Below are 23,662 nucleotides of genomic sequence, written 5' to 3'. Positions count from 1 at the left end.
ATGCAAATACCAGTCAATGATGTACCATATATTGGGTACATGATCCATAGCTAAAAACTAAATTTAGAATGGAAAAGTTAAAAAAAAAGAAAGTGTGAAGCTGTAATGGAAACTTTGCTTAGACTCAGCCGTTCAAGGATGATGTCTGTCTTAGTTGGAAGTTTTTGAGAATGTGGCAAATCTCTCCTGCCTAGACTGGCACAAGCTCTGAAGTGGATGGACTATGAATGCATTGTACTGGCACATCCTCTTTCCACTAAAGATTCATCTTTGTAGCAAACCATCCACTTCTGGATGTCCTGAGGTACTTAAAACAATGCATGTTGCTCTATGTGAACAAAGTTTTCAAGTTACTCCCTGGAGTATGACATGAGTCATCTGGCTTTTATGTTCCTACATTTCTGCCAAGACAACTAGACAGCCCTGTAATTATAACAACTGGCATTCGTGGCACCACCAAGGCCCAAATTGATTTTTTTTCTGGGTGTCCTACAGGTGGCACTGTAATTTCAGTATCATGAATAGTAAAGCATTGAGGTCTCTGATGTTTCCTTTACCCAACTTTGGATCCTGGAATTTTGCTGGGAGACAGATCTCAAGAAATGCAGGAGAATCCCTAGGCAGCAGAATCCCTCCATCCTGCTTTGAGGAAACTAGTCTATAATATTCCAGTGAGTCAAAAAGGAAAAACTCACTTCAAAGCATACGATGACTTGCCTTATTTTTAGCAATGCCTATCACTTTGAAGAAGGACGAAATTTAATATAGTGCCTACTCTGTCTTTATAGACTAATCTGATATGTAAAATAAGTAAAGAGCTGTGTGGACAGAGCAATGAAAAGTTATTTAAATGTTTGTGCTATAGTTAGATGTTTATTCCTTCTTGACGTCCACATACCTGTAGCTGAAGCTGTTGAACACATAGGCCAGAAAAGTACCTAAAACTACAAGGACCTGACTTTTAATTTTGTTTGTTCCCTAAGCCTAGTAAAAATGTGACTTACAGAAGCATCTGTCTCACATTTTTAATAGGGTTATTAATTTTGGCTTACCACTGCATTAGTTAGTCAAAGAGGAAACATGGGAATGAAACATGATTCATTGGAAGCCATTAGACCCAGGTGCTTGTCTGCAAATCTTTCTTGGATGGGGTTTCCAGGGACATACCTGGCAGGTGACCGAGAAAAAAACAAACTGGCAGCACTTCAGGCCCTGTGCTTCCTTTTGTCCAAAGGGCTCCTTGGCCTTGGTGTGGCTGGGTTCAGGCAGCCCTGAGTTCTTCCACACCTTGGGGTCTAGGATTGAACTCTGGGGGCTCCCAGGAGACTGTGGCTGGAGGGGTGCTCTGAGAAATGTGCTCGCAACAGAGGCTGCACTGAGGCTTGGAGAGTGCCATTTGTTACAGGATACCTATAGTATGCTTTCCTCTGTCTCCCACAATGCACTGTCAGCCTCTTCTCAAGAATTATTTTTTTAAACCAATTTTTCACTTGTGGAAAAACCCCACAAACATAAAAAAAAATTTAAAACTAGCTATCTGGGAATATTTCTAATATATTACTCCCATCCCCTACCCCATTTCTATATGGCTTGGTTCTAGCATTAACAGTTCTGGCGGGCATGGCTTTTAGCACCTGCTTTGAAGCCTAACTTGTGGTTTGTGTAGTCATGGTTTGTAAAAGAGGCATCAGTTTCCTCTTGGGCAATTTCAGCATTGCAACTGCTTTCTGTGAGTGTTTCCTCTCTGCTTGTCAAGGTACATGGAGCTGACGGGACAAGTGCAGCTGTTCGTCAGAATTCCTTGCTGGTAAGGCTGTGGCTTATTTCTTTTTGCTTAAGTGACAGGTGTTAATTACTTCTGTCTAGTCAAATCTATTTTCTTTTTCTTTAAAAAAGACAGTATAGTTTTAGCTGGTGAGAAACAAGGCTCAAGTTCTCATGAATAAAGGAAGTTCACTCTGGCAAGCAATTGCCGGTTTTTAAAGGCCTGTGTAAAAGATCTCACGTTTCCCCCTCTCCTTGCCTTCCACTTTGGCTAAAAAATGCAAATGGATCACTAAAAAATAATTAAATAATTAGAAATAATGAAGTTAGTTTGTTTAGTGAGGACAAACATGTTCAATATAGTTATGTTTTAAGATCCATCAAAGGACATGGTGACAGTCTAGTCATGACTGTTTCATATAAATCAGATATTTGTGAAGACAAATACTTAATGTGGAAATTGAAGCAATTCCTTTATTGATTTTAGGTTTCTAGAAAAAAAAGAGAAATTCTAGTGTCATGTAATGAGAATTTAAGGTGCCATATGGGAGTAGACTGTAATGTATTATGGTGACAGCATGAGCAGAGTTATTTCTGTCTTCAATGTAAAAAGAATTTTAGAATACAGTAACTTTAATGTTTCTCTCATACACATGAAATTGAATGAGTAAACACATGGTAAAAGGGTTGAATGTGAATGGGCTTACAAATATTATGAACAAAAGGACAGCTGGAATTAAAATTTCCTGTCCTTTGCACTGAAACAGGAAATCCAAACCCCTGGCTTTTTAGCTCTGGATTCAAGTTTTCCTCAACAAAATATGCCTTTAGGGAAAATAGAGATTAGCAGTGTGTTTAATAATTCACTTACTTACTTACTTTCAACAAGTTCTTTTAGGAGTGTAGGGTGATATCTTTCTTTACTGAGCTTAGTTGTATTAATTGGGTTTCTTAGAAGGTTTATTATCTGTGCACAGGAATTTCAGTTCAGTTTGGCAGGATTTTCCTGTCTGCCAGTTATGCCAAACATTCAGTAATTTGCTACAACTCAAAAAGGAGAAACTATTTTGTAACTTCTTACAGAATGGCCTTTCTGTACTCTCCCCTGTGATAAAACTTTCCGAAGGCAAAAACTGTTCCTCTGGGAAGGAGATTGCCACAGTGCCCCTCTCTTGGCATTGACACTGGTGACAGAGCTGCACACAATATGACCAGGTAGAAGTCCTGTGGGATGAGGAGGCTGCCTCGAGTCAGGCATGCTGAAGCTCTCTGCTTTCAAATGCTGCATTGTCTTGATGCATTTGCCCAGCATGCTGCCTCACTGCTGCCTGTTTTCTGTCTCAGGGTGATGGAAAGCTCTGTTTCGCTTCACAAATGGCAAGAGCCATTAATGACAGGCTGCTAATATTCACGTTAACTTTTGGTGCAAAGACCAAATTTCTTGACCCGACTTCTTGCAGGGCTGTCTAGTAGCCAGAATGCAGCATTTGCACCTCACTTCTCTGAGTGTGTTTCCTTGAGTAGGTAGCTGGGGGCTGAATGCTCAGCTCCTCTCCGTGGCATCCTCTCCACCAGCTCTGTGTAGTCCCTGCAAGGTGACTGTGGAAGGCATTGAGCCAACACAGGTTGAAGGGCTTCCTCATTTTTTAAGATGCTCTGTTTTGTCCTTTTTAATTCTAGATGTTTCTGCTTATCCCCCAAAGCCATTACTTACACACTCCCCCATGATCAGTCTAAACTAATAGTGACTTGATTGTGGGTTAGTAGGATGAGGACCAGTTTGGATAAAGATGGAGCAGAAAATGGCCTTCCTGATGAGTCACTTAATGCTGATAAAATCATGCTGCATGTTACACAGTCGCTAGACAGGGAGATGGGCACTGAGGTAATGTTGCATGTGAAATTAGATCTATTACCCCACTCTGCATCTTAGTTTCCTTCTACCGAAGCAAAGCCACATTTTTTTCTCTTAAGAATTTCTCTGAAAAGCAGTACATGAAACTAAAAATATAGCTCATCGAAGTGTGTGCACTGTGTTTATGCTTTAGTCACATATATTTCTAAAAATATTTCCCTTTTGCAGCCTCCTGTACTCTTTAATTGCTCACTTCTCTTTCCTATCATCAAGTTACAGTCTGGCTGTCCTCCAGTGTGTTTCTTTTGCTTTTGCTATGGGGCACCTATGGCATAAGCCCTGTGAATAGACTGTGTCTGTAACTCCTCTAACTCTATATTCTGCCTCTGGCTTAGCTGAGTCACACTTTCTCTGTGCATATGCTTTCAGTTTTCCCCATGTTCTTGTCTCCTTTCTCTCCAAACAGGTCTTGTGGATTGCTTCCAAGAGGGAAGGAAAAAACTAATCAGCATAAGAACATAGCTTTGTCTCACCTAATACTTCTTTAACTGCTTCTCCTGTAGATATGGCTTTCTCATATGGATAGAGCTCATCTTCCTTTGACTTGTCTACCTTGCTTTTCTCCAGAACCTTCTTCAGTCTTTCTATCTTCCTCAGCTAGCATGATTTTATTTCTTCTATTAAATACAAATCAGTGGACAAAACCCTCTCTACTCTGCCATAATTTTATTCTAGTACTTACCTTCAATTTTATCTGAAAATCTCCTCTCAAAACCTTACTGTTTATGATTCTGTCTGCCAATAGTTCTCCACCTGTTTCCCAAGAACACTTATGAAATACCTTTCAGAAGGTTGTGATATACCTCAAAATATGTTTATGGTCTAATAAATGATACTGTCCTCTGATCCATTTCTCTTCTGCTCCTTTTGTCCAAGTGATTTTATTCACAAACATCAGCATGGCTTGTCCTCCTATAAAGGACAGATCTACTCCTAAACACAGAGGTACCTTTTTTTTTTAACCAAATGTAGAGTTTGACCTGTCTCTCTGATATGTCATGGCTCAGCCTTTAACTGGATCCAGCAGCATAATCAACATTGGCCTTTCCTAAGTCACACTTGCTCGTTACTGACAATGACATCGTGGTCTGAGCACCTTTTTCAGTTGTGTCCTCATTTACAAATTACTGTTTAAATTTTGAAAAACTTTCAAATGTCTTCATTCTCCATACGCAGCAATATACTGTTATCCAAGTTGTCATTATCTCATTTTTTTATTGAAGTCTCCTATTCTCCGGCATTAACAAAAGCAATTCCACCACCTCGTATCAATTCAGAAACTCACTGCAAGAATAATTTTCTTGCTCTGGTTCTTTGATGATTCTCCCATCTTATTTATTTACACTTCTGAGTAGCATTGAACAAACTAAGCCTTAACTCTCATTTTCAACTCCCTGGGATCCTTCCCTCCCTGGGATCCCTCTCTTAGTTTTACAAGCATTTGAATGTATTTTCTTTCATTATTTTTCAAAGCCATTTGCTATGGGACTAATGCAAACCTTGACAATGTCTGTCCTCAAGCATGCTGAGACCCAATATGCAGTCCTGATGGTTGTAGTCTCACTGTTATCCTGGATTCTGTCTGATTCCTGTCTACATCCTACTGTTGTATCCTGTCTTAACTGGTCCTGGCTGGTTCCAGTTTATCTTTTCTTCCCTGTTACTACAGTACCTGACGCATGATCTATTATAATGGAAATAAGCATAGTGCAATTCCTGTTGCTAATACTTCAGAAAAGTTTCTTCAACAATATTCTGGGTGGTAATGCTGTAAATCACTTTGCATATTTCCTTGCTTTGCTACATTCTGTAGCTCTTTGTTATCCTTGTTCTTTCTTGCAAGGTCTCAAGAGAACTCATGCTCTTATTCTGTGGTCTATCTAAGTCTATAAAGTTCTTCCAGGAGCAGCTTCTGGGTACAAGCACCATTGAAATTTCATTCCAACTGAGTCATATTAACTGTGCTTATTTTCTCTTAATCTAAAGCAAAAGCAATTGCTAGGCAATTCAATTCACCTTACAGGTCTTTCATAGCTAATGTGTTTCAGCTGACGCACGGGAATTTGCTTATGTGTTTGTGTTTTCTGTAACTCCCTAATACTGTCTTTAAATGATTTGTGTGGATCTTACAAAGTGCAAGGGGAAAGGAGATGGTGTCAAATAGTCAAATTTTCTCAGAAAGCAACAGTGTGAAGATGTTTGTACTTATTAAGAAGCAGCATTTCCCACACTGGTTGTTTAACATCCCTTTATATATGACCGAAATAGGAAATTAGGAGGGAAGGGCAGGGGCTGGAATGGAGAAACAGAAATTATCTTTATTTATTTATTTACTAGAATTTAGTGCACTGGAATGGTTCTTTTCAGCTGTGACTTCTGTATGTTTTCTCTATCTGGAGTCTTGTGCCCAACTGTACTACCACAACACTCAGAGCACTTTTCTTCCTGCTGAGGTGAAGATTGAATCTGTATTCTGAATTGCCGTGTAGTACATGGCATTGCGGGAGTAAGCAAGATCCTCCAGCAGTTTTCTGTCTTTTGGATGAGTTGTCTGTACCCAGCATAAACTGCATTTCCAGCAAAGATACATTGTGAAGATAAAATCCTAGAAATAAGGTGAATCACAGCTATTTAGCTCTGGTCTTGGGTTCCTGAAACCACAGAACAGACATCTTGGTCTTGTACTGGTTAATTGCTGAGTCCTTAGGGCTTTTTCCAGTTCCTCCACTTTGATATTTTCTGATGAGATACACTTCCAGATGGTTGTTGTGTTCTAGCCTTTTTGTGTCCTGATGGAAGCCTCAGTACAGCTTTAGAGGCAGCTGCTTAGCATATTGAGCTATTTTGCTCCTATTTTTAGGCTGTAATATAACTTCATACTCTCTCACATGGTATTATATTTGGGTCCTATACTGCTGCCTGTAGGTGTACAAGGACACTGGGTGCTCAATTAGAGGCCGTATCTTTCCTCTGCTGCTGCTTCCCCTTCTTCCACTTTTAATGATATGACGCAGTAGGAACATATTTGTTGCACATGCAACACATTGTGAAATGTGCTGAAAACTTGCTTGACATCTAGTTTGAACAGCTGCTCAACCTTCTGGCCTGACTTATAAAGCTCTGTGGAGTTTCAGCCTTGGCTACCTTGAAGTCAATATTTCAGCACACTTTTATCCTATTACTGTGGTCAGCTCACTTTCTTCTGCTAAGAATTGTGGCTTAAACTCTGGATTGGCAGACATTTAATGAAAAGCAACAACACAAGTATATTGAGAGTGAGTATTCTGAGTGGTTTGGAATAGCTTGGATTTTTTCCTTCCTCACTGGTCTCAAGAAATCACAGATTGATTGTCAAAAGTCTGTCTACTTCATGAGAAGTGGGTTTCTTGTGCCAACCTTCTTATGAATTTGGGTGAATTTCATATTATTGCTTAGTTGAATTTAAGTTATAGAATTGAAATTTAAGGACTGTAATATAATTTTAAAAATAAATATTTAAAATCAGGACATATTAAACTTTGTCATACCATGATATTAAACTTTTTGTCAAGCCACATGGTTTTGTGACTTGATTCCATTTCACGTTTTTGTCATCCTGTGTTGGGCTATAGGTTTCAGCAAGGAAGGAATTAATATTGTAAAGAAATACAACAGGAAAAATATTTTACTCTAAATAATAATTTAGCTGTTAGACATTTTATCTAATATTTTCATATTAAAAAATGTCCTTTGATTTCTTTCATGGTAAGAAAACAAGACTTGAAAACTTCATAGTTTCTAACAAATTTTGTTATGTACTCTATTATAAAATCTCTGTGGAGAGCAATTTTTTTTAATGAAAAAATTGGTTTCTCTGAGATTCTCTGTGGAAGACAAGTACAAAGTAGAACTAATGATAACCTGAAGATGAGAAATCTGTGGTCATGGTTATAGTGTTAACAACTTAGTGTAATAAATCTTACAGTAGGTGATGGGATATAAGGCTGTCATATTGACATGTTAAAGTCATTTCAGCATGATGCTTATCTTGTTCACATTTAGACTTACCCCAAGTTTTTCATTCATCACTGAAAAAAAAAAAAAAGAAGGTGGACAGTAGCAGCTCTTGCCCAGAAAAGCAAAATTCTTACTGGTACTGAGTATGACTTCTGTATTCAGGTGTTCCCCTTGGACCTCTGTGAGCTCACTGAGATGTTTTTGGTCATACCTGCATGTCCAAAAGGCATCACCACCCAGCATGAGGGGGAAATTCTGTTGCGTTCTGCCAGTGATATGCCTAGAGGAGTTGTATCCTAATTTGGTAGTGCTCTTTCAATCTTTCCAATCTTTTATAAGACATTAACAAGACAGGAGTATTATAACCTTGTTGTGCTTGAGAATTCTTGAAAAGAGATGTGTTAATTTTTAATATCTGGTCAGAAGGCATGAGAACAAGAGAAACAGGATGCATTTCGGCACTTATTTGAGTAAAACCTGAGAGATCAGCTAGGAAGACAAATACAGCATTTCTTCCAGTGTCAGAAAAACTCTGGAAAGTTGTGTCTTCAAGTGAGTTGATTTAAACTGGGACAATTAAAATTATAGGCATTTCAAATCCTTCTGCTAGCCTCAGACTCTTTAACTGGTATAGATTAGAGCTCTGCTGCAATGGGAAATACCAAGCATGGGGTTGATTTTCTCCAGGCATTTACCTCCCATTAATTATTTTTACTGCCATGGGGGTTCTGTTGCCAAAATGGCAGATGGCGTGAGAGGGAAAACTGAAGTAACAAGTTAAAATAATTTACTTAAAGAGGATCGTAAAAGTGAAAGTAACTGTTGAGGCTGCAGTTACTATGAGGTATACTTTTCCAATAAATAGGTGATAATACTAAATTTAATTTGTATTGATTACTAATTTTTTATCGCTGAGAAGCCTAAACTTTATTTTTACTATTAGCTTTTCTTATATAAAACTGGAAAGATATGTATGTAACAATTACTTTAAAAAATGGAGATGCTCTATATTGGAATACACTTACCTAAATATAAAAGGAGGTAAGCGGCTGAAAACATTTTAGAAGAAAAATAGAAGAGAGGAAGTCTCTCCTCAGAGGAAACATGAGAGACAGATACAGATTAACTTTGTGTAGAGTGTTATGAGAACCATAATATGGTGGAATTTAAGGGCAAAAGTTTGGTGAAATACAGCTTATGACATAAAAAAAAAAATAAATCCAGATCTTCTGGGAAAATCTAGGAATTGTTCCTGTGAAAGAACAAGTTCAGATTTTAGTTCTATGTAAATAGCTCTGCCATTGATTTCTCTGTTCAGAAAATGCTCACTACTTACTATAATACTTACTACAATGAGGGCAACGCCACAGAAAAAGAAGCACAGAAAAGTGTTAATTTCTATAAGATTCAAGAAACAAGTGTCTGATGCAGTCAGATCTGCATTTGCAGGGATAGCAAATAGTCATCTTTAATGATTTATTTCTTTGTGCAGATGTTCTGGCAAAAGTTATACAGTTTAAGAAGCAAGAATTATAGTAAATCTTGAATGCCTAGAGGCATTGAAGGCTGCAGATAAGTACTGCAGCAATCATTTGCAACCAGTCATAGGGGTTTTTTTTAAGTTTTACTGCAGTTCTCAGGGCCAACCAGCTTGTTATGCTATCCACCATGTACAGGACCCCCTTTTCTCACTGGTGAGGGACTATCATTTAACAGGTATTTTTTACTATGCTGTTTTTGTGTGGTGAAGAAGGTTTCTTCTCTTGCATATTGCAAACGTAAGTCAAAGTAAATATGGCTGGTAGAAATTTAAAATGAGAATTAATCTGTTTAAAAGGAAACCATATCTACTACTGAAATAGTCTCGAAGCAAGCAAGCCACTGATAATTATACTGGATTCCAGGGCAATGTACTTCTAAGAGTACCTTTTCCTCATACCTTTGAGCTTTCATTCTAGGTGTGATTTTTTTTTTTTTTTGCCTCTCACAAGTCCATATCTGGTCTAACTCAGAGATATGAGAACAGCACTGGGCTCTCAGTTGCCTGTCCAGCTTGCTGGCCTGCCTGTCCTGGACCTTGGAGAAATTTTATGTTATATAAGACCATGTGGACCTGGATGTTGAACTGAGGAATGGACACTGGCTAAATTTCTCTGGAGAAGCTATAGTCCGGTTTTCTCCATTCTCTTGTTCCTGGGGAAATGCCTTTCAGCCATGGGGAAAAGACGACCACATGCAAATCTGTATGGCTGACCAGACTGCTCTGTAGTGCAGAAGCAGTTCCACCTTCCTGTGGTGAAACCTGCCAGGGCAGTTTGTCATTGCTATACCTCTCCCCAGTGAGGTTGCTCTCTTGCAGAGGTGATGTTTGAGTGCATGCACTTTGTGTGCTGTAATGGGTGGGATGAAGACAAATTCTTCAATGTTCCTGATTTTTAATGAGGAACCAAACAGGACTCTGAAAACTTCAGTTTCTTAAGAACTTTGTGGATGTGAAGGGGAAGCTGTTGATGGAAGAAGCAGCAAATACCCCAGCTATTTCTTTCCTATTTCATTCTCATAATCATCAGCACAATTATTTTGCTTCATTTTTAAAACTTGTTTTCTTGATACTTCCCTGGAAGCATGAATGCTGGCCTTTTGTATAGTGCTGTCGGTAAAATGAGCATTACCTGAGTGGGAGAAAGAAGACCCACCTCTGAGCTTCAGAGAGTGCAAACTAACAATTTTTGCTGGCCTTTTGTTCTCAAATGTAGGAGCCTGAAGCATGCTCCTATTATCCTGATATATTACAGTGCAGTTGTGTCAGTTGTAATGGGAACTGGATTTCATTGTTACATCACTCATCAGGGTGGCAGCTCAGGAAATATTGCTCAGGTAACCTGATTTTTGGGACAGAGGAGAAACCACCACCCACAGTGCCCTGGAGAACACCTGTAAACACGGGGAAGAGCTAGAGCTTTTTCTCTAGCCTTGGCTTTGCTGCCTTAGATCAAATTATCCCCACTCTCAAGATGTGTGGGTGGGGACTGATCCCCTTCTGGGGCAGCCTGGCAGTGCTGTGAGGCTGTAGCAAGGCCATTCCCCACCTTGAGGAGTCCTGCCTCCCAGGAAGGTTTTCATCCCAATGACTACTGGGTGGGAAAAAGTAAAAATTCTCCAAAAGGAAAATACCATTGTGTTGTGCTGGGCAAAGGACCATGAAGTCAGTGTATTCTTGAAATGGCACAGGGCGGAGCTGAAATCTGGGGTGTGCCAGGCAGTATACCCATGTCAGCTCTATCTGGCACAATTTTTTTTTTATTAGTCCTATTTTAGGAAATCTGATTCATTTTGATAACAGTACCTTTTCTCTTTCTTTTTTTCCTCTGAACCTTGTCCTCCAAACTCACAATTTTCTCAATTTTTAATTTCCATTGGATGCATAAACTTTCAGCAATGCTGTGACAGCAAATATTTGTCAGAAAGAACTGCCTTCCACTGAGTATGTCCCAGGTTCTTGTCACTGTGAAAATCCATGTTTGCAAGTAGTGCAGCAGTTCTGTACCTTTGTGCTGGGGCTAAACATGCCCTTGTTCTTTCTTTATGTGCTGGGCCTTGCAGTGTTTTCTCAAAATTGTTTTTGCTGAAATACTATTCTGAAAAAACAGAGAAGGGAATGGTTGTCCTTCTCCCCTCATCTGTATCTTTTTGCAAGGGATTTGCTTCCAGAAACCCCTTAGATGGTTGTCTCAGGAGTGGCTATAGGCTTTGTGCTTTTTTTTTCCTGCCTCCTTTCTGCGTTTCATCTTCTGGGACAGCAGAAAGCTGTGCATTTTTTGGGAGAGAGCAGAACACCAGCGAAGTGCTTCTCCAGTCCTGAAGTATTTACTTTCCCCTTAACTGCACTAGCTTTTCATCCATTTCTGCAGCCAACTTAAATTTGCCTGCTTTTATTGCCTGCCACAGGAAAAAAGGACAATTGGAAGGCACTAAGAATTGCAGTGTTGCACTCAGTGTTTCTGCAAACTCTTCCTTAGCCTTCAAACATAGCAGCAGTAGGAAACAGTTCAACACTTCAAGGAGTTTGGGCCAGCCAGACTTTGTTAAGCATGCCATTTTGATTTCTCATTTTGGTCTGTGAGGCCACTGAGGTGTCTTCTGTTGAACCTCTTCATTCTTTCCAGCCTCTCTCCTCCTGAAGGCAATGAGCTTTAACTCCTACAACTGCTTGCTCAGAGCTGTCAGTATGTATAACCTGCTGCTCTTGGGCTTCCCAGCTGGACTCACATGACCTGGCTGTGATCCAAGCAGGGTGATGTCTCCAGACCCTTTCTGTCTTCAGCACAGGAGCAGTGAACTTTGTTCCAGTTTTTCCTGGCCTTCTCCCAAACAGAGTCAGAAATTGTCTTTTTGAATTGCTTGCAGGTGAGGAAATGCATTTAAAAATAATGTTATAACCAAAGATATTCTGAAATATAATGCATTAGATATGAAAAATGCAGTTTCTTGCTCTTAAGCCTGTGAAAAGAACCCTTTTGTCTTTTCGAAGTATAACATTTGTTCAACAAGCTTAAATTTATTCATTGTGGCCAAAGCTGAAGCTATACTTTGACAAATATGTCTTATGACTAATCTTTAATGGACTTGCTCTTTCTGATGCTAATGGTGAATCTGTAGTTTCATCCGCAATTTGGAAACACGGAGTCATGTGGACCAGGGTGGATGGGACACATTATCCAGGATGGGATGGTCCATGAACTTTTGTCAAAAGTGCCTTAATGTCTGTTTGTCACTGCCCCAAGGCAAAGCACAAAGCTTAATATCCATCTTCCCTGGTGAAACAGTAAGAGAGAGAAAATCTGCAGATCAAGAAACTCCTTGTACAAGTTAGGCAGTTGATTTAGACAGCTGATTAACCAGTTAAGTAATTAACTAGATCTGACTAATTAGTGGTTAATGGTAAGGTTCTGTCAGATTAAATTGATCTCTAGTAAGCCAAGAGAAAATTATGAGCATGCAATCACTGTGATTATTTTCCCCCTGCATTGTTGCAAGAACACCAGTTGGAGGTAATGTGATAATTTAGGACTATTATGTAAGGCTGTCTCCTTGCCACAGGACAGTGCTTCGAGCGCTGCTATAAATTGGGGCAACAAAATTCCTAATGTCTGGTGAGGTATGTGATTAAGTAATAATTGATTTTTTGGGGGAAACTTCTGTAACACTGTCACTAGTTTCATATCGCCTGTCAATTCATTGCCCATTGAAGTGCAGATTGTTGCAGGCAGCCAAATAAATAGAAAAAAGCATAGAGGTTAAAGCTGGTGATCAATGTGAGAAATATAAACAGAAGGCTTAAAACTTGTTTTCCAGGTTGTCTACAGCCCTGGCTTGGAGCTTGGTAAGGCAGAAATTTTCTTTTTGAGTAGTCTGTGTCAATGCCATCAGACTAGGAGCTTAGCTACGTGCAATTAAGGTGCTTCAGCAACACAAATAGTTTGAGTCATGTTGCATGTCTCAAATATTTTGATCAGAAGCCGGAAGCTATATGTCCACTCTGGATGTCATCTGTGGGATGCCTGGAAGGCATGTCTGGCAGAGTTATAGTGCTATCATTGCAGATTGATGTACTTGCTGTAGCTTGTAATTGTTAAGAGACAGAATCAGGCCTTGTGGATTTTGACTTCCCTGAGAGGAATATTACTAATGAAGTAAGATTGATTTTTGCAGCTAGAGTCATTGGAACCTCAGTGTGGTGGTTTTTTGTTTTTTGGTTTTTTGGGTTTTTTTAACTCTTCTCTTTTTTTCCATCCTTTCAAATTACCTTTGATCTTTACAGCGATATTTCTATCTATTTCCAAAGAGATGATGTAGTCAATTTGACTATCTATGATTGCAAAATATTTCTGGTAAGACACTTGCTGTGTTTCCACATTTGTTGCATCAGCCATTACTCATGTACCTACTTGTTTACTACTCCTCTTGAAATTGCAGGAGAGAAGTGAGACTAATAATGCTATGCACACTGATATTTATTCAGTTGTTAGTATAAAAAAGCCCTCAAAAATGATTTAGAAATCTTTTAGCTGAAACAACATTTGACATAATGTCTTCAATTTAGACTGAAATTAAATGAGTTGTATTGGGCACCTCTGAGAAAAGCCAAAGGAATGTAGGTATGGTTTACAAACTGGTAATGTAAATCCATTCCCTTTGCTTTTATCCAGTACATCCATTGTGTTTTGTCTTCCAGAAAGTGAGAAGTTCAAGTTTGGTTTATTGTTTATGAAGTCCTTTGAAGTGGGAGAGGTTTTACTGTGCCTTGTTTTATCTTCTCTCTTTGGTTTGCTCCACTTCTCAGTTTTAGCAAATTGAACATTCGTTACAGCAGACTGCAATCCTGTTGCACGTTTTCCATGTGGGTGCCTTAATCTGTAGGCTGGAGGGTTTTCCTTTCCTTCTGTTCCTAGAATTCTTCTTATTGCAAATGGAGAGGTTTATGAAGAGAGCTAGAATCTCACACCCACCTTTGGAGTGATACCCCACTTCAATTTCAGTGTCCACCTGAGTCAGGACAAGGATATATACGTGTGTCTCCAGTCTGTTAATACAGCACTATGGGTTCTGTGAAATGTGGTGATCTGGACCAAGTCTTCTCCTGTTGCAGCTATTCCAGTTAGGAAACAGGACATCCTCCTGATGGTATGAAGCCAAGTGTTGTCTCTTACCAAACTCTCACAGGCTTGCAGAGCTCTTGAGCTTAGGTGTAGCTTTTGTGGGGTGGGAAGCCTTTCTTTCTGTTGGCAAAATGGCCAGCCCTGAGCATGCTTCTGGGCTGCCACCGTGTGACCACCTACCACTGCTCAGAGGGAAAGCGAGAGGCACTGCTCATCAGGGGATGCCAACTGCAGCCTATGTAAGGAGATTATTGGGGATGGGGGACTATGGTTCACAGAGACAGCCCCTACAGATTCGTGATCCAGTAAGGTGGGTATCAGCTAGCTCTATTTGAGTGGCCACATTTAACTGGCTCCTTCTCCTAATTTACCCGACTGTTTAGAAAGGATAGATGGCTTTTCCACTGTGCACCTGCATGAACTTGAAAGGAATGATTTGTTTTATTGTAGTGCAGAGATAAACAGGTTATGCTATTCTGAAATGTTAGTTTTGCAACAGTTGAGTATACTTGAGTGAATATAAAAATCCTAAGGCCATTACACAGTGTAACTAATCTCACTCAGGTTGGGTTTACTTAGGAGAAATGAATTCAGGTTAAATGTTTGAGAATTATTTCTATAGTGAACATGTGATTTTTTTAAAATATCTTTCATTACACAGGGAATAATAAATTATACTCAACTATAATGAGACAGAAGTCAATGCTTCCTTTGAAAGCTGGATTCTGGCTCAAAGACCGCTTATCCAGTTTCTGGAAACTAAACAAAAATTTGAGTTAAAGTCACTGAGAAGGGTTTGCTGAAATCTATTTCATCTCCTTTGGCACTAAGCATGCTGCCGGAAATGCTTCCTTGCCAGTTAACTAGCGCTTCTCCTCTTGCTCCTGGTACTGTTTCTGACTCAAAGCTGTACAGTTCCTCCCCAAACCCAAGGCACACATAAAATGAAGAAATGACAGGAAAGAGGCCACAAGTCTCAATAATTGCAATAATATGATCTGTTATTCCCTTGCTTTCTGGCTCTGTGTTTGAGGCTCAGTGTTAATGTGCTTGTATAACGAAAGGTGTTTCCTCTACTTGTTTATACTAGGTATGATTTCTAAACATCCTTGAAATTATTGGTCATAACATCTCTCCTCATCATGATATTACTTCAACTTGAGCCACTTATAGAAAGTGCTTCTTTCTATTTTTGAACAGAAATGATGGGGAGCCAGAAAAATATGTATTTGTTTGCCTTTCTATTTTTGGTTTGAAATTGCTGGAAGCCAGTAGGTGTTTTTTTATTTTACGTAGGAAGATTTTATTTTCCAACTAAAACAAATATTATGTATAAGGAGTGGCACATAAATAACTAGTTCTAGTAAAAGGAAAAAGTTCTTGTTAGAAATTCTTCTGAAGTGTGGCTCCATTTCTGGAAATCCTTTCTTGCTTGCTTCAGCAGAGTCTTGTATCCTCTCCCATTTCCCTCAATGATTCTTTCACATGCGGAGCGGTGAATTTTATAGGAACTTTGCTGGCATTAAAACACTGGTAGGTGTTCCTTCAACTTGTACACTGCACCAATTCATCATTTGTCCATTCTACCAACCAAAGGAAAATCATGCAGGGAGTTGACTAGTGCTTGTGTTAGCAAAATGAAATCACCTGATCTGTCACTTAAATAGGTAACTACTAACTGGGTATGTCTTTGGAAAATAAACTCTAGTGGCTACTGTTGGACTGCACAGATTTTGGTCTCCAGGAAGGAAAATTGCAATCCATTATGGGTAGTCCAGTATGAGGTCTCATCCCATGCAGGAGAACCAGAAGGGTCCCTAATTTACATTCCCAGAAAACACTGGGAATTACTCAACCTAAGCAGAAATCAAAATCCTATAGATTTCTTTAAGATTAAAACCAAAATGAACAAAAATAATTCATTCCCAATATTATTTATTCTCTCTGCATTTTCCCCAAAAACCCAACTGCACCCAACTGCAAAACCCATTGCAAACAAGCAAAAAGCAACCCCCCAACCACACCCATGAGTTTTATTATATCTATATAATAAATATAGTCTTCTCTTTCATAGAAGAGACTGGATAGCTTTGAGTTAGTGTTACTTATCATTTGTTGACTTCTAAATCAGTAAAATCAGTTCACATAGCATTATCTTTGGAAAAGTGGGGCTTTTTTGAGGGGGTGGGAGGAGTCAGAGGGCAGAGTTGGCAGAGCAAAATGCATCAAAAAATTTTTGTTTTACTCTACTACCTAGATTTCTGTTATATGAAAATATAATACAGAGTTTAAGTCCACAAAACTTTCTCTTTTTACAGCTTTTCCATTAAGCTTTGAAGCCGTTCATGGAAGCTGATGGCAATGTTCTCGTAAGTATAATTGAAGTTATGTCAGAGTTTTTGATCAGCTGAAGAGGTCGTATCTTGGGATTGTATCCTTGCAATCATAGAAGACTGTGAGCAGCACAACAGAATAGGATATGTGAACAGCATCAATATCCAAACAAGATCTTGCTTATAGGCCAGGCCAAGTGTTGAGGTTGCCCCAGTTCTGCTCTGGGGATGAAATTAGATCTACCACATGTGCCTGATACCAGGGGTGCCCTCACTTCCAAGTCCTACCCTTCAATGGATGAGAAAACAGTAGTGTGAGATACATGAGCTTAGCAAAGGATTTTCTTAGCCACATCTCTCTAGCCCTTAGGAAGCTCAAGAAAGGTTCAGATCTGTAGAATATAACTGTAGATCCTAGCTGCCTTTGGTGCCTTCTCAGACTCATGCACTGTGAGTTGAACTTCATGTGACATGAATCCTGGTATTCACTGTTAGCCCAATGCCCCTGCTTTTCCTTGGAGAACCATTTGCTTTTTTTCCCCTGAAACAGCTTCATATACCTATTTCACCCCATTTTTTCCTCCTGGGGACTTTGCATGTTGCAAGCCCTTCAGTCTCTAGGCAGAAGCATCCCTTGGTGTAATCCTTGGCTGTTCCTGGCAGCTGCCCCAGATCCAGGACACCTGCAGCCTTTAACACAGCTCCCTGTGATTAGGAAGGGTCAATCACCCTTTAAGTGGTGGTCAGGAGGGACCTACCCTGAGTGCAGCCAACAGACTCACCGGTCTGTGCAGCAGGGCATGAAGGAGGAGCAAAATAAGGGGGGCTCAGCTGAAACTGTGCTGCACTCAGGCATGATGGTAATAGGGCAGCTTCCTCAGTAGATGTAAGAACAGCTGTCCCTCCTAGGGCAGAGGCTTCCACACAGACTGGCTTGCTGGGGGCAGAGGGGCTTGCAGCCCTCCAAGTTCCAGACTGCAGGAGGTGTCAGGGACTCCTCCCTGAGGCCGGGAGAGACAGCCCTCTGTCCTGCAGGAGCTGTGCTGTCTTGGAGGAGTTGTGCTGGCAAGTGAAGGAGATAAAGGAGGGAGTGTGCAGACTGTACAGCATCACAGAAAATGGAATGGAAAGAGGTAGGGTCTTCTCTGAGACAAAACAGCTTGAAGACCATCAGTCCCCACCTGCAATGGAGAAGTAGGCACTGTCTACCCCCCACTACCTATGTAGGCAAAACTTCTGCAGAAGGGGAAGGATGGAAGTTGATTATTTCTTGTACCAAGACAAAGGCTCCTACTCCTCCTAAGAACTTACAACTACAAAATATGTTCACTGTCTCATAATCGAAGCCAGATGTGCCTACTAGCAAAGGAGCTGGTTCACCTAAATGTAAACCGTGCAAGGCTACCAGGAAGAAATCATGAGACATTGCAGGAGGGGAGTCCCTCCTGTGAGAGACAGAGGCATCCCTCTGTAGACCTGACCAACCATCTAGAGAGGTTTGTTGCCTGGTAGGAGCCAGAATCCAGGATCTTGTGGAGAGACTGACAAAGCCTGTCCAGCCCTCTGATTCTATCCCATATTGTTATTCCATTAGAGCACAGATGATACTGCTAGTGGAAACAGTACATGCTGGGGACCACAGAGCTGAAAAGTAGCTTTGCAGAAAAGGACCAGAGAGTCTTGGTGAACATCATGTTGAATATGAGCCAGAAACATGCCCATGCTGCAATGAAGGCAAATGGTATCTTTGGCTGCATTAGACATAGTATTGCCAGCAGGTGAAAGGAGGTGATAATTTATTTTGTGCTGGTGAGGCTGCCCTTGGAACGCTGTGTCCAGTTCTGGACTTCTCAGTACAAGAGAGACATGGACGTACCGGAGATGCCCAATGAAAGGCCACAAGGACAAGTAAGGGACTGTAACATCCAAGATATGAGGGAAGACTGAGTGAGCTGGGACTGTTCAGCTTGGAGAATAGGCTCAGAGGAATCCTATCAGTGTGTAAATTCTTGAAGGGAGGGTGCAAAGAAAAGGGCATGGTGATGATGCTAGGTTGAGAGTTAGACTTGGTGATCTTAAGGGTCTTTTCCAACCTTAAGGATTCTATGATTCTTTTCCAACCTTAAGGATTCTATGATTCTTTTCCAACCTTAAGGATTCTATGATTCTTTTCCAACCTTAAGGATTCTATGATTCTTTTCCAACCTTAAGGATTCTATGATTCTTTTCAGTGGTGCCCAGTGAAAGGACTAGAAGTGATGGGTACAAACTGAAACACAGGAGGTTCCCTCTGAACGCTTCTTTACTGTGAGGATGACTGAGCCCAGGTGGCCCAGAGAGACTGTGGAGTCTTCACCCTTGGTGATGTACAAAACCTGTCTGGATGTGGTCCTGGAAAATCAGTTGCAGGTTTGAGGTGAACTTAGATGACCTCCTGAAGGCCCTGTAAGCTCAGTCATACTGTGATTCTGTGGAAAAATAGGGCCTCTAAACTGTCAGAAGTCTCTGCTGAAGTTGTGATCTTTTCTCATGCTTTTGCTCATGACTGGAGCCTGCCTGGCACAGGAGTGGCTGTGAATAATGCACAGCTGTACAGGTTCCTTTGCAATTGGCTCATGAGTGTATTTGCTAAGTGGAGGAGTAATGGATAGCAAGCTTAAAGTCTCTCTTGTTCTGCAGGATCATTATTCCATCCTCTTCAGCCCTCACTAAACCCAAACCTACCAAAAAAGATTAAAACCTGTTCTCTAGTCTTGCACAAAATTGTATGTTTTTCAATTATTCAGGACTTTTCTGAGAATCTTTGCTCTCAGATTTTCCCTGGTAACTAGAAAAGATAGAAATAGATCTGTTGTTCTTGGTTTGGTTTTCAGTTGAACCTGTGATAATGAAATAAGTAATTTCCCATCTTGAGCTTTATAGAAAAACATCCATCATTGCCAGAAGCAAAACCATTAGTTTCAGATTGTTCCAGTGCCTACATCTGCCAATTACAGTACATTTATATCTGAAACTGCTGTTATGCCCCTGGTTGGTACCATTGGTTTTATTGGTAGTAACTCTGCCTTAAATGGTTTTCTCTCTGTTCTGCACTGGTAAGAATGTCTATAAGAGTGAAACTTAAAAGTATCTCTTAATCAATGTTTAACCTTCACTGGAACAAAAGATTATTAACTTTTATAAACCAGTTTTCAGAGGAGGAAAACTTTAATTTACTTCTTGAGGAAAGGTTTGCCACTGGAGACTTGCTAATGCATTGTGTTCTTGTGGAAAATTGAATCCAAACTCTACTGGTGAGGCATTTTATGAATTTTGTGGTAGATTCATTTAAATGCAGGTTTCCTATTGGTTTGAGACGAAAACAGTTTTACTTAAAGCTGTTTGTTTATTTCATAAAATATCTGTCTGACTCCAAACACTGTGCTTTGGAGAAAGAGGTTGTTTTTATTTGTTTATAAATCAACAAAATTTGGGAAGGCAATTTTGTGAATCATACCAGATTTTATTGCTGCAGTTGGGGATAAGAGCTTCCTTTTGTGCAGAGCACAACAGATATTTTTTTATAGGATGAAGCTGGGTTTCTGAACAGCTCTAAGACACATTTAAAAGTTGCCAAATTCCAGGTTGATTGTTAATTTGTTGAATATTTACTTCAGTTTCTAGGAATACTGGGGAAGACAACTAGAAATTTATCTTAATTAAAAAAAGTTTCATTCATCAGTGATTTTCTTAAAGATTTATTACTAATTTTATTCAGGCAAAGTAAATACAGTGCTGGCTGAGAAAATTTCCCTTTCTTCCACCATTAATTTCCCAGACCTTCCCACAAAATATGAAAAAAAAAGTGGGTTCAGCACCCCTATCAACTTGGAGCAGGATACCATCATTGCCACTAAATAATAAATGTAAATTTGTAAATTCTTTTAGCTAGCTCTAAAGTTCTTACTATGTAATCAGTTTTTTCCTCAGTCTGATGTAAATGGAGCTCTAACAGATGATTTACATAATATAGGTATTTAACTCTTTCTTGGCAGGTGAGCTATAGACCATGTTATTTTGCTTTAGATCATCAACAAGGTTAGTGGAAAGATTGCTTTTTCCTCACTTGTGTAGAGAGAGCCACATCCTGTCTCAGCTCTTGTACAACTTTATGTTGGTTAAAGATGAAGTGTCCTCACTACAGTATCATGGCAAAGATGTGATGTTGCTTTTACTACTTAGTTTTTGTGCAAGGAGAGCTGATTCATATTTGTTTTTCTTAATATTATTTTGGATTGCTCTAAAGGAAGGTAATTAGTTTGTCTGTGTGACCCGCTGATTCCCTGAGGCCATGTATTATTTCCATGTGTCCCCACCAGGGCACTACTTTCTTTGGCATGAAGACATGAAGGGTGGCTTGCACAGGATGGGAATATAACAGAGAATCTGAGAGAGCTGATGTGTTTTCTTATTGCTTTTCTTTGTGTGTTGTCATGGAGAATAGTCTGAGAGAGAAAAAGGCAGTGGTAGAATTAAAAAAAAAAAAAAAAAGAGAAAAAAAGGAAAAAAGAATATGCAGTGATTAAGCAGGAGTCTGGGATTGTTCATTTCTGGTAAAGTTTCCCACAAGCATGTTGTTCAGGTCATCCCAAATAGGCACCAAATAAGCACACAACGGCAATACGCATTCTGCACTGTGTGATACATGCTGCAAGGATTATTGCTTAGGGAAAGTTGAAGCTCTTGTAAACACTGGTGGCAGGGATCTCTTCTATTAATGTTTGCAGACAGTCTAGCTTTAGTCATCTTTAATTTGCCTATGAGAAGAGCCACCAAATTTTTAAAGAATAATATGAAATGGGGTTTGGTTTTCCTGAGAAGCTGGAAAGTCAGAGGGGCTACATTAGGGATGTTCATAGTGTAGCTCTGCAGCGGATCAGGTAGCTACCGGCTTTGCATAGCAACATTGTGGCCAGCATATTAAATCATACGTCACTTCATCCAGCATTTGTCATCCAGAGGCTTCAAAACCTTCCTAAAAATAGAAAAAGGTGAATGCTTTAGTTCTTGCACTAGAGATGGAAGGGTTGAAGCAAGGAGAATTCAAGTGCTTTGTCCACAATCACACAACTAACCAGCCTGTCTGGGGAGAATTTAGTCCAAAAACCAGACCTTCCATTTTCAGTGACCTCTTTTTTTGGTCTGTGGTCTTCTGTTTTAGTTTCATTTTCCATGTGTTTATGCAGGATGAAATATCTAGACTGCAAGTGAGTAAATATGATACAATTTTGTTATTTTTAAACTTCCATATATATTGTGTGATTTTTTTTGTTTTGTTTTGTTAAGAAATATTATGAAAATCTTACAGAGGAAAAAACACACCCTCTACACTAAATTAAAAAAATTCTTAGAATGAGCTAAATGACAATCAGTCACCTGGCATGTATTTCAGTCTTTCCATATTTGTAAATCTGCCTTATGGAGAGTAATGAAACATTAAAATGCTGGAGTTTTAACTTCTATTTTTTTAACTTCAAAAAGCAGAATACAATTCAGGCAAACACAGCAAAGCAGAAGCTGCCTGTGGGTGCAGAACAGGAAGCACTAGTAGACAGACACATGTAATAGAGTTATGTTTGCTCTTGCTCAACTACATATACATCAATTTTAATTAACACGTTTTATGCTTCAGCTACTAATGTCCCTTCAGCAGTGAGTGGGTTATGTGTTTCTATCCTGCATATACCACTAGCATCACCACCACGTCCTTCTCTATCTTCCCCCTCCCCTTTCTACACAAATGTTGCAACACAATCTGAAATTTCCTCTTTTCTTTCCTTCCTGCATTTCTTACAGGTTCCTTTGCGTCAGAAGGCAAAAAAGAAAAGTCAAGGTAACGAGAGATTGTTTTTTCTCTTCTCTCACGGGTTCCTCTGTTATTTTCTTACTATGTCTTATTCTTGGGAGGGTGAGGATATTGTACTGCTACTCAGCTGGTGGAAGGCTGCTTTTTAACTCCGCTGATTCTTGAACTGATTCTGAAAAAAATGACAAAGGGCTGTTCCTTTGGACTAAATCCTTGTGGTATGTTAATTGAATCAAAGCTGGTAATCAGTGAGCTAGAATCAGCTGCCTGCACAGAGATACACACTAGAGGTTTTCATGTACTTGGCATAATAGTTTTCTCTGGCTGACTTAAATAGATGTATTCTTTTCAGTGCAGCTGTGTGAAGGAAAATATATGCATGCTTCTCTTAAAAGGATCAAAGGATGTATTTTTAATTTACAACATCTTGTGTATCTTAGAATTAATTAGTATCCGCATTATCTATAGCTTACTATTTTGTTTCTGAGCATCAGCATGCTTTTCAAATGAATGTGTATTACTGTCACAGCCATTATAAAACTGAATGACTTCTAAGTATATTTTAAGATATGCTTGGATGATTTGCTGAGATTGCTAAGTAAGACTGACATCTTTAATTGGCAGCAACATCTTTCCTGGTAATGCACTTTTAAAAAAGCAGAACACTGTATTTTTAATGGCACAGGGTTCTTTATAATGAGCCGACGGAGGATATCGTGCAAAGAGCTGGGGCAAGCGGATTGCCAAGGATGGCTCTACAAAAAGAAGGAAAAAGGGGCTTTCATTGGCAACAAATGGAAAAAGTTCTGGTGTGTGCTAAAGGAATCATCACTGTATTGGTACAGCAGTCAGCTGGTGAGTACAGCGCACATCCAGCTCTGGGTGCCAGGCAAACAGCATCTGCTGGGACTGAGACAAGGGAAGCTGTGGTCACAGTATAGATGCATCCCGGAGGAGTACAAATAACTGGGTTTATTTCTCAGTCCTGACATTTCTTGTGATCTGGGAATTGTATATGTGAATGTGAAATATGCAGAAAACTGTGTTTTTTAGTTCAGCAAATACTTGTGAAATGCTAACTTGCTGTCTGTTCTGTCCTGTAAAAAGCTGTTCTTTGAAGTTACTGGTGGCCTTTGAATTTGGGAAAGAT

The 23,662-nt window shown here is 39.6% G+C and overlaps 1 protein-coding gene across 7 annotated transcripts in view; it reads left to right on the top strand.

The window, feature by feature from the left end:
* IPCEF1 (interaction protein for cytohesin exchange factors 1) overlaps nucleotides 1-23,662 on the top strand; it is an 82,889-nt gene that overhangs the window by 22,126 nt on the left and 37,101 nt on the right. For 2 of the 7 annotated variants that reach the window (XM_050314744.1, XM_050314742.1), the window contains exons 1-3: nucleotides 16,665-16,703; nucleotides 22,503-22,539; nucleotides 23,198-23,367. In XM_050314744.1, coding sequence (XP_050170701.1) covers nucleotides 16,680-16,703; nucleotides 22,503-22,539; nucleotides 23,198-23,367 — 231 coding nt within the window. In that variant the 5' untranslated portion in view covers nucleotides 16,665-16,679. Of the gene's footprint in view, nucleotides 1-16,664; nucleotides 16,704-21,856; nucleotides 21,914-22,396; nucleotides 22,540-22,585; nucleotides 22,731-23,197; nucleotides 23,368-23,662 lie in introns of those variants that run through there. The other 5 variants (XM_050314743.1, XM_050314741.1, XM_050314745.1 and 2 more) reach the window with 4 other exon arrangements.

Source organism: Myiozetetes cayanensis, unplaced genomic scaffold (genome assembly GCF_022539395.1).
Source record: "Myiozetetes cayanensis isolate MyiCay16 unplaced genomic scaffold, myiCay2020 scf2-11, whole genome shotgun sequence".
Taxonomy (NCBI): Eukaryota; Metazoa; Chordata; class Aves; order Passeriformes; family Tyrannidae; genus Myiozetetes; species Myiozetetes cayanensis.
Note: the sequence above shows the minus strand (reverse complement) of the source record. Positions and strands in the feature narration are given on the sequence as shown.